Below are 13,571 nucleotides of genomic sequence, written 5' to 3'. Positions count from 1 at the left end.
GTGCGGAATGCATGCGGTTTGTATACGCTGAGAGCGCGCACGTTGCTGATAAACGTTGTTATGCTGTAAATTTTAATCGGGATTGAAATTATTGGGTTTCGGGCCCACGTTTCTAGATTTTACTTGGATTATCGACTCGCGTTTGGGGGATGTGTGCTATTTATGGCGCGACTCTGCAAGACTCGCACATGTACATAAGCGACGCTAAACATTATATCATTAATATTAACATGAGCAATGTGCGGACTGCATCGCGTGGTTTTGCAGGGCAATGCCAGAGTTTAAACACAGGCTTCGGTAAATGTCTCATAAGCATTACGATATTAAACGGTAATTAGGTATGTTAATTGACGAAGCGCGCGCGTGTCCTGCAATATTGCATCGCAGTACCGAGAAGAACAAAGTTCTATCGAACTGTGCAACGATATCGATAGAACGTTACACGCTTCACATTTGCTCTTTAGCGAATCTATACCGCGGAAAGTGTGTTCTTCGCGTTGGAATTTAATGTGCACCCCTGCGTGCTTAGTATTCATATTTCCTGCAGTTAAGCATGAAACCGACGCGCGAACCCCGTCGTATACGCTTTTCGCTCGGAGCATGATAATTTAAATTAATTTTAAATGAATTAAGAAATACGCTCAAATTAAATGAACAATTACGAGAATCGGATATTTTTTTTTTCCCCCTCACAGGGTGCGACTAAAGAAAGTGATTAATGCGTTGAATGCGTGGAGATGTGAGTAATGGGAGAATACCCCCGAAACAATTCGAGATATATATTCTTTTAGATTACCAACCGTTTCGAAGATACTCATTCGTCATACTTTCTTGCAAACTCGAATACATCAATGTTGTTTCGAGTGACACGCGCTTAATAAAGAAATAAACTGATTCCGGTAAAAAATATCTTAAATTTTGCACGAGATAATAATTTAATAAATATCTAAAAAAAAAAATCTAAAATATCCTAAAAGATAAAAAGAAAAGAAGAAAGAATTAAATTAATGTGAGATATTTCCTGAATCGTGTTTGAATCGATTTTTTTTGGAGGGATAAAATTGGGAAAACGTATCGCGAATTTCCAACTCTTGCAATATTACACATTTGTATTATACTTTTAGTACTAAATTAAAATTTCGTACTAAAATCCACCCAAAATTATCTGTAATAATTTATACGTCTGTATTTCTGAAGTTTAATTTTATAAAATCTATTCATTTATTTATCGCTCACACAGTTCAAGAGCTATGTATCACAAAATATTTTTGGTACAGAAGGATTATTTCGGAATGCCAAAATGTCAATCATCGCTGTCAGTCATCGTGAAAATTTTATACTTGTATCTATACATCTCTACGTATCTTTATATATACATTTCACGTTTTAGAACAAAACATTAAAAGGTTTATCGGTAACTACATAGCGTATCGTCGATTTCGTTCTACTCGTTCTCCAGGTGACAACGACGGACGGGGAGCAGCCGGACGACAGCTTCGATCTAATCGACGTGCCGGCCGAAATGTCGCCCCCCGCCACGGCCCCATCACAACAATCCATCCATCCCGGCGGTCATCGAGGACATCCCGACGACGCGATTGGGGGTAGCTGCACCTCGTCGCCGGCGTCGCCCACGTCGCCGATCTCCGTCGCGGCGCCGTCGAGTCAAACCACGCCGCCGTTGCCGCTTCCATCGTCGCCGACGACTCCGCTTTGCGCCTTCGACGGGACCGAGGTCGCCGGGCCGTCCGGTCGTGGCGCGCGTGGTTCGGCTCAAGGTAACGACGGTAACGTCAAGACGACCACCGGGGGTTCCTCCATCGGTCAGGGACACAACGGGAGTAACGGCGCCGAGGCGATTCTGCCGCCACCCACGCCGATGGTTAGCACGCACCAGGAGACCAGATTCACCTTCGGCGGTAGCGGCAGAACCCCGCCTCTTCCGGATCTCAGAGCGGCGGATTTCTTTAGGTAAATTACCTGGTAAATTACTTAGGTAAATTTACCTGACCTTGTCGTCTTTTCGGTGAATAATAATTAGCGAAATAACGCGATGGGTAACAGCTAGTGAAACGCGATTAAATGAGAGGCAGTAAATAGCAATCGTGGTGGAAAGCAAATTTTACGTGGATTTTATTTCACCTAGGCTGTGCATGAGAGGCATATAGATACCGACACAACGCGAGAAAATTCGCTGGAAAATTTAGGAACCGAAAAGTTGAGACTAAAAGATACTGATATGAAACTTTGAAAGACTTTCTTATCTTGAAATTACGAGAAAAATTTTAGGGGGATTTAGGACAGAACGCGAACTTTGTTACTATATATAAAACTATATCGACAGAACTATATGGTCTGTCAGCTAAATTTTTCCTTTCTGAATTTTGGATCGCTGTCTTATATAATAATTTTCAAATTAAAGATCCACAGCTCTGCCCCGGGGCAAAATTGAGCTTTCTTAAATCTTTTACTTTGTTGTATAAAATATCTTTTTCTCTCGGGGTAAAACAAAGTTTTACGGCTAAGTCGCTATAGAAAAATTTTCCAACTGATCTCTTAAGTTAAAATTTCTTGGGGAAAGAGTTAGGGCACTTTGCGAATTTAAGTCGCTGCCTCCCGCGTAATCGCGACGAGGCCGAGACCTTTACAATCTCATTCACTCATTTAGCACCCCTGTGAGGGGTTCGGTGGACGCGGGCCAGCCCGATTCGGTCGACACACGCTCCTCGATTCGAAACCTGGTGGCCGCCCAGGAGAAGCAGAACGCCAGGGTGGGATATCAGATCGATTACGCGGCCGGCGGGAAAGCCAACTCGATTCAGCCGAACGCGCTGGAAAGGGGCACAGCCGATCATAAGCGGAGTCAAAAGAGGCCCAATGTCAACGTGACGACCAATCCGCTCGATATATCGCTCATAGGTGCGACCCAGCCGTGCAATACCCAAGGCTGTAACGTTCAGAGTAACGCGAGCACGAAATCGCGTGGAAGATCAGCGGGTGAGTCTCCCGAGAGTCTCCTTTTCTCCTCTCCTCTGCGAAAGAGCCCCCCCGATATTTTGTTCTTACGTAGTTGTTTCTTATAATGCGACGTCAAGACTTCCATTGAAATCCCACGACGGCGACGACAAACCGCCGTCGTGATCCGCCGGCGATCCGTCGACGATAAAGGGAAGGAGGAAGGAAAGAATTCTCTCGCGTACGCTATTCGCCTCCGTCGACCTCCGCTCCCTCGAATTTCTAGGCGCAAATATTCCCGCCTTCCCCTCCCCTCCTTCTATCCTTCTCCTCTCTTTCATTCCGATCACGTTGACCAATTCATATTCACGGTAATTTACCTTGATGAGCTCGGATCCTGCTAATGGAGATCGATCGTCCATTCGCGGGCTGGACATTACGAATTGAAAAGCGGAAAACCGGCAACCTCGGTTAACATCGATCGCGAGTCACCGATTTTATTCTCTAGTTGCGTGTGTTACTCAGCCAGGCGCTGTCGATCGCTCTAACCAGTTAACCAAGACTATCGACCGATTCCACAGTCGAGGGGTTGTTTAGGTATAATTTCACTTAGCGATACGCTACCTCTAGAATGCTATACTCTACGGCACTATATGACGGCACCTGCAATACAGAGAGAAAGACCCTGGAAAGATGTGGTCAAACCGCGAAATGTTTTAGCCCTTTTATGCCCTTACCACTCAAATTAAATTGGAACACTGTTGTCGAAATTAATTAAATTGTGAGACGTCACAACTGCTAATTTTATCATTTAGACCGTACCTGCGTACTGTCTCCCTTATCCGAAGACGTAAATTACTTCGCGCCTTTTTTTTTTTGGTATAGATTCCGGGAAGTTTCAACGACATTCGCGCGAGCGGAGATGGTAAAATATGTTTAATCGGGGTTAGCGCTAATTGACATCGACGCGAAATCGATCCCGCGTGCGCGATTTTATGTACGTGTGCGCGACACGACATACGTGAGATAGAGGGAACGAGAGGAGACGGAGAGAAATGGACGGTAGCTCTAAGGAAATGAATTGATGTTCTTTTCTTTCAGAATCTCATCCGCTCGTTTCAGCCATTCATTCATGGGTCAGGCTCTTTTTCCCGTTTTGCGCAATAGGTATTACATAGTCGGCGAATAGACGATATAGTCATTCTCGTATCCACACGTATCCGGGGCGACTGTCGAAAGCGCATGAGACTTGTACGATAATGACGATTACTATGACAACGACGATGACGATGCAATAATGATAATGTGTGAACGAATGAGAACAGTGAGACATGACCTGATAAACCTTCCTACTCCCTTCGGCGGCCGCCCTTTTTAATGGTATTGCGTGGATACAATACGGTAATACACATGCGACTATGCGAATGCGCTTGGGCTTCTTCTCTTTTGTTCTCCATCTCTTGATTTCGCTGCATCTCTGTCCTCTCTTCTTGCGTTGTCGATCAACTGCTTGCGCCTCTTTCGCGCGAATCTCAGACAACGGCGACGGCAACGAACGGCGACAACGACGTCTAACGACCCTCTGTCTGGAAAAAAATAGAGGAAAAAAAAACACGCGAATAGATATTACATTCTTGAACGAAAGTTATTCCCGCAAAATAGTCTATGCGACGTGATGTTCTTAATGTCGCAGCTCGTTGTCCCGCGTAGTCTGCGATGTTAATCGGTGCTGTAGCCGAGGAAAATATCGTCGCCGACGCTTTGATCGTTAATTGAAAAATCTGTTGCGTGTGCAAAATCGATTGATCGCTTAATGTGATTTCTATCGCCGTAAAACCGTTCGCATAAACACTAATTAAAAATAACGGAGGATTTAGAAGAAGTATTTCTTTTTTTAATTATAAAATCAGATCTACAAAGGTGATAGAAAATCAATTAACCTCCTAACTAATTCCATTCGATGCTTATGGGAACGATTCATAAAGGATGAGGTAGGAACACTTATTTGTCATTCTCAGTTTGTAAAATAAAATGTGTAAAAGGTGTTTTTTTTATAGATTCTACTTGCTATGTTTACATTTTGAATTTTATCTCCGGAAACATGAAGACAGACTATATTATATTAGTTATTGCAGTAAAAAAAAATTGTGTGTGTATTTTCTGAGAAAAATTACACATCTAAAATTTCTACCTCTTCCATATATTTTTGCTTTCTCCTATATTGTATGTATTGCAAAATGTGAATTTTGTCGTTATAGGTAGATAAATAGACAATCATAGATTTATTGACGATGCCACGATATTAAGAATTAAAACGAATGTAATTTTATCGAGTTTAATTCTGAATTCTACAAATATGGAAAAATGAATTTTACTATAATAAATATACAGTTTTTGATTCACAAAGTTTTGCATTACACCGAATGTAATTAAGACTGGTTTTCACGAATCTGAGTTTAATTAAAAATATATTTCGCATATATGTATAAAAAAAAGTAATCACTAAGCTATGTTAAAAAAAAAACAATGTAATTTATATTATATTTATAATTAATATTTTTCATAATAATTTCTTAATATTAATTTTTTATTACATTACATTTTTTATTACATTTAATTATACTGGAAAAAACTATAACTTTAAGATATAATTTCTCTCTCTCTCTCTCTCTCTCTCTCTCTCTCTCTCTCTCTCTCTCTCTCTCTTTTAATTTATTTATGCAATTTATTTTTTAAATACATTTATTTATTTAAAATTAACACACGTTTCGAGGAAAGTAGTAAAAAAAAAGTGTAACCTAATTTTATTTCAACCAATCGGAGGATTAGCATGCAAAATCACGAGAATACACGAATCCAAATTGTTTTCGCATATTTGTAGAATCGAAGTCTGTAAACTCGTTGGAATTACACACAAGTTTTAATTCGTGCGCGATATCGATCTCTCGCAACGCGATCGCCCGCTTCGGCTACGCCGCGCCGTTTAGCAGCGCGAAAGAGAAGACTTGGAAATGCCGCTTGCGACTCCTGCTATCGAATCACGCTTCGTCGTTTACCTGTTTGTTTCTATTCACTAGTACACTCTTGCGATGTCTGCGGGATCGCCGTCCTCGCTGCCCGCAATCTCCGTTATTATTCCGTCCGTCACGTCGGCAGTGTCGGATGGAATCTCGGTAATTGCAATTGTGCGAGTCTCGAGCTCGCAGATTGCGGAACTTTTGTTTAAACGAGGGGTTTCCGCGTCTTAAAGATGCCCGTCGACCTCTGCACAGGCTGGGCTAATAGAAATTATTACGCGAAGAAGAAGCAAAAGAAGTTCGGATGAGAAAAGTTTATGTTAGAACCCACGGTTATCGCCTACATAAAAAAAAAAAAAAAAAAAAAGGGATCGCTGCGATCGCCATTGTCAATATATAATTATAGTTATAATTTTGAATCCGATATTTGTTCCGAAATTAAAAATTTATTTTAAATTAAACTAGTAAACTAGCAGACATTCATTTGTGGATTCATAGGATCGATATGATTGCCAATGGACTTCTTCGCGTTTCATTTTTTAAGATTTTAAAAGTCACCCGTATTTCAATAAAAATGCTAACAATGCATAACATTTTATTCCAAAAAGCGGTCACTAATAATTTGATATGGAAAATTTTACCTTTCACGCGTTTTCGCCGCTTTTTACGTTTTCACGTCTGAGGGAGAATTGTGCGATTGATTCCGAAGGCACACAAGTTTTCGCAATAAAAATTGGATACTATTATATTGAAGCTTGGCGTACAAAGCTGCAATCAACACTGAACTTTAACTGAAAATTCAAATAAAGTTTTACTGCTACAATGGGATTTATATGCCACGGAAATATAATATTTCTTGTATCCGTAAATTTCTAGATTATCAAGTTTCGATATCGAATTTTCTTGTCAAGCGGCGTATCAATCCTTAAATTAATATTCGTTGTTAAAATAAGCATCAAAATTAATTGCAAAACGAACTTCGCTTTCACTTTTCATTTCCCTCCTTCATTTTCAATCGAGAAACAGTTAACAGTTGAGAAAGTATTCTCGGCATTTGTCTTTTTGAGATGATATTGATTCTAAATATTCCATGGAGATTCTATAAATGGAAGTAACAATCGATTTGGCGTACTCTATATATGTCAAATATATGCGAATAAGATAAGGATAAGAAAATAAATGGCAAGCAAAAGATAGCGTGGTAAAATTCCTTGGTTTTATCGAGTCTATACTATCCTCTTTTACTCCTTATTCGAGCCGTGGAAAATTTTTCGGGGGGATAGCGGCCCCCTTAACCCAGCCTGTACACTCGTCGGGTAAATACACTTGAACTCTTTCCATAATCGATGTCAGCACTATCGAGATTCTGCCCTCGTATCAAAAGGATCGTCACGAAGTGTTATCATCGGAGTGATTTACGGGTGACGGCGATTCCACCGGGACAACCGCGGATGCGTCATTAGGCACGCATCTCGCGTGAGCGCACCCCTCGGTAAATTTTGCCGAGGAGGGAAAACGAAGAAAAGGATTAGCCTAAGGACTCCAGAAACGCGTTCCGCGAGAGCGGAACGGAAGGAAAAGGCGGGAACGAGGACGTGGGAGACAGGGTTCTCTCTTTCTCTCTCTCTCTCTCTCTCTCTCTCTCTCTCTCTCTCTCTCTCTCTCTCTCTCTCTCTCTCTCTCTCTCTCCCGCCGATTCGTGACCCGCAAGATTAATGAGCCCGAGAACGGGATAACGGACGGTAAATTTTTCATCCCCGAAAGGCGGAAGTGCCGGCGGTGGCAGCAAGCGAACGACCCAGGCGACGATCGTGGTGCAACAGCCGTCCTTGTCGCTGGACGCGCCCGCGGCGACGATTCTGCTGCACCCGGACGCCGACGCTAGGCGACGCGAGGAGAATATGCGGCAGCTGCTAGACGTCGCCAATACCCTCACCCTGCAGGAGATACACGACTTCGAGATGAGGTAAGCGGACATCGATCGCCGCTGCGGCCACTTGCGGTTTCACAACGGTCGTAGGAAGCGATACGATCGATATCGGTGATATAGGCCTCGTAAAGATCAAGTATTTAGGAAGTATTTAGGAAGACGAACCAATGAATAAAATATGGTAAAATACGCTCTGTTTCAATACATTTTGTGTTTTTTCTCTCTCTCTCTCTCTCTCTCTCTCTTTCTCTCTTTCCTTTCCCCAATACAAGGAAATTTTTCATATAAAGATAAAGATTTGTTAATCGAAAGCTAGTTATTATTGACGAGTTTTGAAGATATGATATTATTATTTTATTTATTTTAATATTTTATATGTGTAAATGCTACCTGGCAATACTTTTAATAAAACATCTTGTTGATAACTGAAGTCGGCTAGAAAGATATGTTAAATTAAGAGATTAAGATTTTAAGATATTAAAAAAATATTAGATTCCACGCGCCTAATGCAGCTTTAATAAACAGAGAGATTATTCTCATGAGATATTCCTGTCACGTATTTCAAGTAATTCAATGTACTCTTGATCGCGATAAAAAGAAGTTTATCCGGAAATTTTGTCGGAAGTTTTAGTCAAGGATATTCAATATTTACGAACTTGTACAGAGTATCTCGAAAAATTTATAGTTCGAAAAAGCATCGAGTATTGCGAATAGAAAGACACGTGTCCAATTCTAAATATGTCTCATAATGATATTGCTTTCAGTTTGTAACGGAGATCTAAACATGAATATTAATAAATAAATTATAATAAAAGAGTTATTTATATCCACAATCATCGATATCATTATACTGATTCGTGAAACTAATTAAGGGCATATTTCGAAAATTTTTAAAAATTATTTGGAAATATATTATTATAATAAAAAAAAATACTATTTACATATCTTAATAATATGAAAGTACTATATATTGTTATATAATATTATATTGACAAATTTTAAGGTATTTTTTTTTTTTAGACAATTTTATTAATAATTAATTTTTCCCAAGTATCGAGCTTTCCTTTTGGAAAGATTTTCTCTTCTATCAATATAATATTAGGTGGTAACGAGCGGATAACCCACAGATATGGAAGTCCCCATCACAGCCGATCACAGTCGGTGAAGGCTCCCGGGAGTCGTTCTTCCGGTCGGCCGAATTACCTGTGTCTTCCGCAACAGAGATCGCGAGTGGCAAGTATGCCCAACACCGGCGTGGAGGAGGAATACTACAGATTACGGCATTTTAGCATCACGGGCAAGGGGGTGGTAAACCGGGGTGACTCCCTCAAGAGCCGCAGATCGCGCTCCAACAATAGCGTGGCGTCCAGCAACTCTAGGTGAGTTGAGGCATAAGTTAATGGGGCATATGATATAATTTGACTGCGCTTTCTCGTTACACGAACCGGTAAGTACTATAAGTGTTCCGATTCTGAGAAGTTTGAACGTTAGAAAATCTCCGATACGCGCGTTCCGATAAAAGTTATATCCGTGAAATCCTCCGGCTCCTCTTAAATAAAACGAACAGAAACAGCAATATATATTTTTAAATGCCTAACCAGTCACCAGTTATTTTAAATTCCCATTTTATCAATTATCAAACAAATAAATTCTCCTCGAGTCTTTACCGTCTTGCTTTCTAGATAGAAATAACCAGATATGTTCTCTAGATAGGTTCTCTACCAATTATGTTTCCTCTCTATATTTACGCAGCGAGCATTTTTATTGAAAAATTGAAAAGGATATATTTTTGTTAACGCGGCGTCGATATCGGTAGAAAATATCGACACAATCGACAGTTGCGCTTATTACTCTACGATCGAAACGGTGATATTTGCGATTGTACCACTTCGTCCGCTCTCCGCTCGGAAGGAGCGCGCCGTAGAATATTTCCGGCCTCTATCTCCGGCTTGGCTATCTTTCTCTTCTCCTCGAATTGGACTGTCGCTCTAGATCGAACGCGTGAGTTTACGTGTGGCGTTGAAGTTACGTAGACACGCGCGTTGGACCTTAGAGCGTGGTCTTCGAGCATCATGTAAATATAATATACCGGGGCTGGACGGAGTATTTCAACTGCAGTTAGCAATAAAGAGCCGTCCGGAGATATAAAATATTTTCCATATTTGTTTCACGGGGAAAATTCACGTGTATTTTGTATTTCAAAATAATATCTAAGTATATTTATTTAAATATTTCTGCTTTCTTTATACTTCAATTTACATACTTTGTATTTGAAATATTCTATTTAGGATCTTACGTAACTCTTATGATACCGCTTATGATACTGTGAAAGCAGAAAAAGAATGTGATATCAAATAGGGTTTCGCTTCTAGAAATCTGTTATGCCTGCTGCAGAAAATGCGTAGCTGTATATTTAATCAGTAAAATTAAAGTACGATTAATGGGAATTAATAAATTCAATCTTTGTTACGTGTAATATTTATAAAAGCGTTCTCTGCTGTTGAAATGCATTGTTGGAATGAAAAAAATGTTATTTGATTCTATATTTAATTTTTGTGTACAATGCTAGTATTTCAGGGCATATATAACAGTGTATTTAATAAAGGATACATTGTAATATTTCTTCGGGATTGCTATTTTTCTATACTTGGAGCAGGATTCTATATGTTATCTCTTGATATAAACAAAGTTGCATAATAATAACATTTTTGATAAAATTTATTTACATTTATTTATATAATTTATGTTTAAATTTATTTATGTTATAGCTTTCTCTCTCTCTCTCTCTCTCTCTCTCTCTCTCTCTCTCTCTATTTATAAGATTATATTCGTATTTCTGAGAAAATTTAATATCTTTTATGAAAAGCTAAGACGAGTGGAATCCGAATGTCAGTTAAGAAATTTATATTATAGAGAAAAGCTAAGAAAAAATCATTATCCAATACAACGTAAAGAAATACTGATAGATTCATCTAAATCTTCTATTCTCTGTCACAGAGAAAATTGAAATAACTTTATCGTTCAACATAACTTTATCGGCATGCACGGTCTAAGTGAAAAAGTCTTTCTCTTAAAAGAATTATTATATGGATATTGGTATATGTATATGATAAAATAGCAATATTTACAATATTCTTAATATCAAACTAAGCGAATTAACGAAACGTAGAGTATCAATGATTCAAACTAGTCTTCTTATTGTAAGCACTAATCGTATTATTCAGATTCTACCAATCGAAGTGTGAAACGTTGAATATTCACGCGCGATTGAATAAACCTGTTACGATGCTTTTTCTCTTTCTAAATGTGACTACAGAGTTTGATATCGATATATAAAGTGAGAGAAGTGAATAATACGTGAAACATATTTTCAACGTACTGTACGCAGAATATTTTCTAAAATTTATATCGAAATGCAGGAGCATGCTCTGCAAAATTGAAGTTGACCTTTTCTGTATGAAAATTTAAAATGAAACATAATGTCGAGTGTATTCGATAAAAGACTAAATAATTCGATAAAGACTAAAATACTTTGGAAAATAAAGTCTACGGAGATCTATTTCTCTAAGCTAAATTTGGGTAAAGTTTCGGATTTTAATTTAAGTCTTATTTGTTCAGAATATTTGACGTTGAAAATTCGGAAATTGCCTTACGAAGAAGCACAGCACGCGTCAACCAATGAAATTTCGAGATAAAATCATGTTATATCCTCAGAGAACATGTCTTCAAAGTTTGAGACGAATCTTACGAAACACGTTCTGTAGCGATACACGGCATTTATTACTTATTTAAGACGTCACGAAAAAGATTTATGTATTATGCAACATATTACGTGACATATATGCTTGGGATAAGAGATTTTATTACTGACGGTTAACACAAACATGGAATCTGAAATGAACATAATATTTTCAGAAGAGAAATTATTATTATTCTCATATGAATATAGGTTTTTTTAATTAAAGAAAGTAATTGTATTTGTTAGGGATTTTTAAAGATATATATATTTTGGTATATATATATATTTTGATGCAACAGCTACACGAAGAATTTTTTCGAAGAATATTCTATCCTCCTTACGAAAGCTATTTTTCTTTTCATCTTATCCGGATTACTTGTGTCGTATAAAACTAAGTAGCTTTCACAAGCATTCATGATTTTTCATCACGTGTGCCTAAGACTTTGTTTTTAAAAGGTTATAAAATAAACTATATATAGACACGTACACATATTTTCTAACTTCTTTTTAAGAATGCACTTAAGTTAAACAGCTTTTCGAAGCTTTGTTTTAAAATAATCATTTTCTTGGTTCCTGAGATACTATAAAATGGATGAAGAATTATTTAATCGAAATGACATTATGATTTATTACTTTTTATTATTATAAAACTCTTGAACAATTGTATGAAACGATTACTCAATGTGCGAAATGAACATGCGTATTCATAAATTTTTTTGCAAAAAAAAAAAATAAATTAAAAAGACCGAAAGTCTTTAATTTTCTAATAAAACATTATTTTTTCGCTTGTTTCAATTATAGTATCACGAGTCTTGTAATATTCCGAGAGAACAAATATCCCTGACATTTATCCATTGTCTCGCATCTCCGTAATTGGTGCAAATAATTCGCGCAATCTCCACTCCAAAATCGTCGCATGAAAGATCCAAGTGCAGTTTCCCTCCCCTATTCTCTATCGAACCCCCTTGTGATGAACAATACAATTTTGACGATATATAAACCGACGATATAGCTTTGCTAATCTCCCATGTTAATCTCAATACGCGCCTAGCCTTTCTTCTATTCGACGCAGCACGGAACACCTGACCGCCTCGTACCCGGGATCGGCGCGGAATTCCGCGGCGGGCTCGTTGGCGAGTTCGAGGGAGAGCAGCGCGTCCCAAGGTCCGGCGCCATACCGCGTCCTCATGCTGGGCGCCCCCGCCGTCGGCAAGAGCTCCCTGGTCTCTCAATTCATGACTTCCGAGTATCTGCACGCCTACGACACTTCGATCGGTAAGTCGACCATAGTTACGGCCATCGCGGCCGCAACCGCAAAAATCCCACGGCCATCCATCCCCGTTCCCCGTTACGTCACTAATCGATCGGACGCGGCACGCGATCCTCTCCCCCCCCCCTCCCCTCGCCCCTTTTACAAGATTCCAGAAAGCCGAACAGAAGTGGGAAACGAATCGAAAAGTAAACAGGACTTTCCATTCGGTTTGTAGCGCGACGTAATTGTTTTGCCCGAGCGGTCACGGAAAAATCCGGATGTGCCTGCAACTCCAAGCGGCGCGGAAATGCCCCGGAATAGGGGTAGCGTGTTGTTTTCGGGTACCCGCTGTTTTCGGTTCGATCCACTGGGTGCGCGAACATGCCGGAACAAATCCGATTTGACTGCTGACACTCTATTACCTCGAGTTATTCGAAGTTTCGATGTCGAGGACTCAACCGTACGAGATAAATCGTTATCCGTTTAAAATACATGTTTATTTATGATTGGAGTAACTGAATCTGAATCTGTTGCAAGTAAGTGCTGGATCAGTTCCACGGATCCCCCACCTTATCGAATTATCAAACTCATTTCGAAACCGATGAGGAAACTTGAATCCGGCTTGATTTGCACTTTACAAGTACCCGCATATTCCTACTTGGAGTTGAATTTGAAATG

At 39.3% G+C, this 13,571-nt stretch overlaps 2 protein-coding genes across 4 annotated transcripts in view; one reads left to right on the top strand and one right to left on the bottom strand.

Moving 5' to 3' along the window:
- The window catches only part of LOC105428003 (5'-3' exonuclease PLD3), a 78,016-nt gene that overhangs the window by 55,492 nt on the left and 8,953 nt on the right, over positions 1-13,571 (bottom strand). The window lies entirely within an intron of this gene.
- Positions 1,034-13,571, top strand: part of LOC105428029 (uncharacterized) — a 37,952-nt gene continuing 25,414 nt past the window's right edge. Inside the window, exons 1-6 of one of the 3 annotated variants that reach the window (XM_089080440.1) lie at positions 1,034-1,971; positions 2,669-2,997; positions 4,057-4,122; positions 7,737-7,938; positions 9,030-9,281; positions 12,693-12,916. In XM_089080440.1, the coding sequence (XP_088936566.1) occupies positions 1,523-1,971; positions 2,669-2,997; positions 4,057-4,122; positions 7,737-7,938; positions 9,030-9,281; positions 12,693-12,916 (1,522 nt within the window). In that variant the 5' untranslated portion in view covers positions 1,034-1,522. The remainder of the gene's footprint in view (positions 1,972-2,668; positions 2,998-4,056; positions 4,123-7,736; positions 7,939-9,029; positions 9,282-12,692; positions 12,917-13,571) is intronic. The other 2 variants (XM_089080441.1, XM_089080442.1) reach the window with 2 other exon arrangements.

Source organism: Pogonomyrmex barbatus, unplaced genomic scaffold (assembly GCF_055798465.1).
Source record: "Pogonomyrmex barbatus isolate J1 unplaced genomic scaffold, ASM5579846v1 scaffold3, whole genome shotgun sequence".
In the NCBI taxonomy this organism is placed as follows: Eukaryota; Metazoa; Arthropoda; class Insecta; order Hymenoptera; family Formicidae; genus Pogonomyrmex; species Pogonomyrmex barbatus.
Note: the sequence above shows the minus strand (reverse complement) of the source record. Positions and strands in the feature narration are given on the sequence as shown.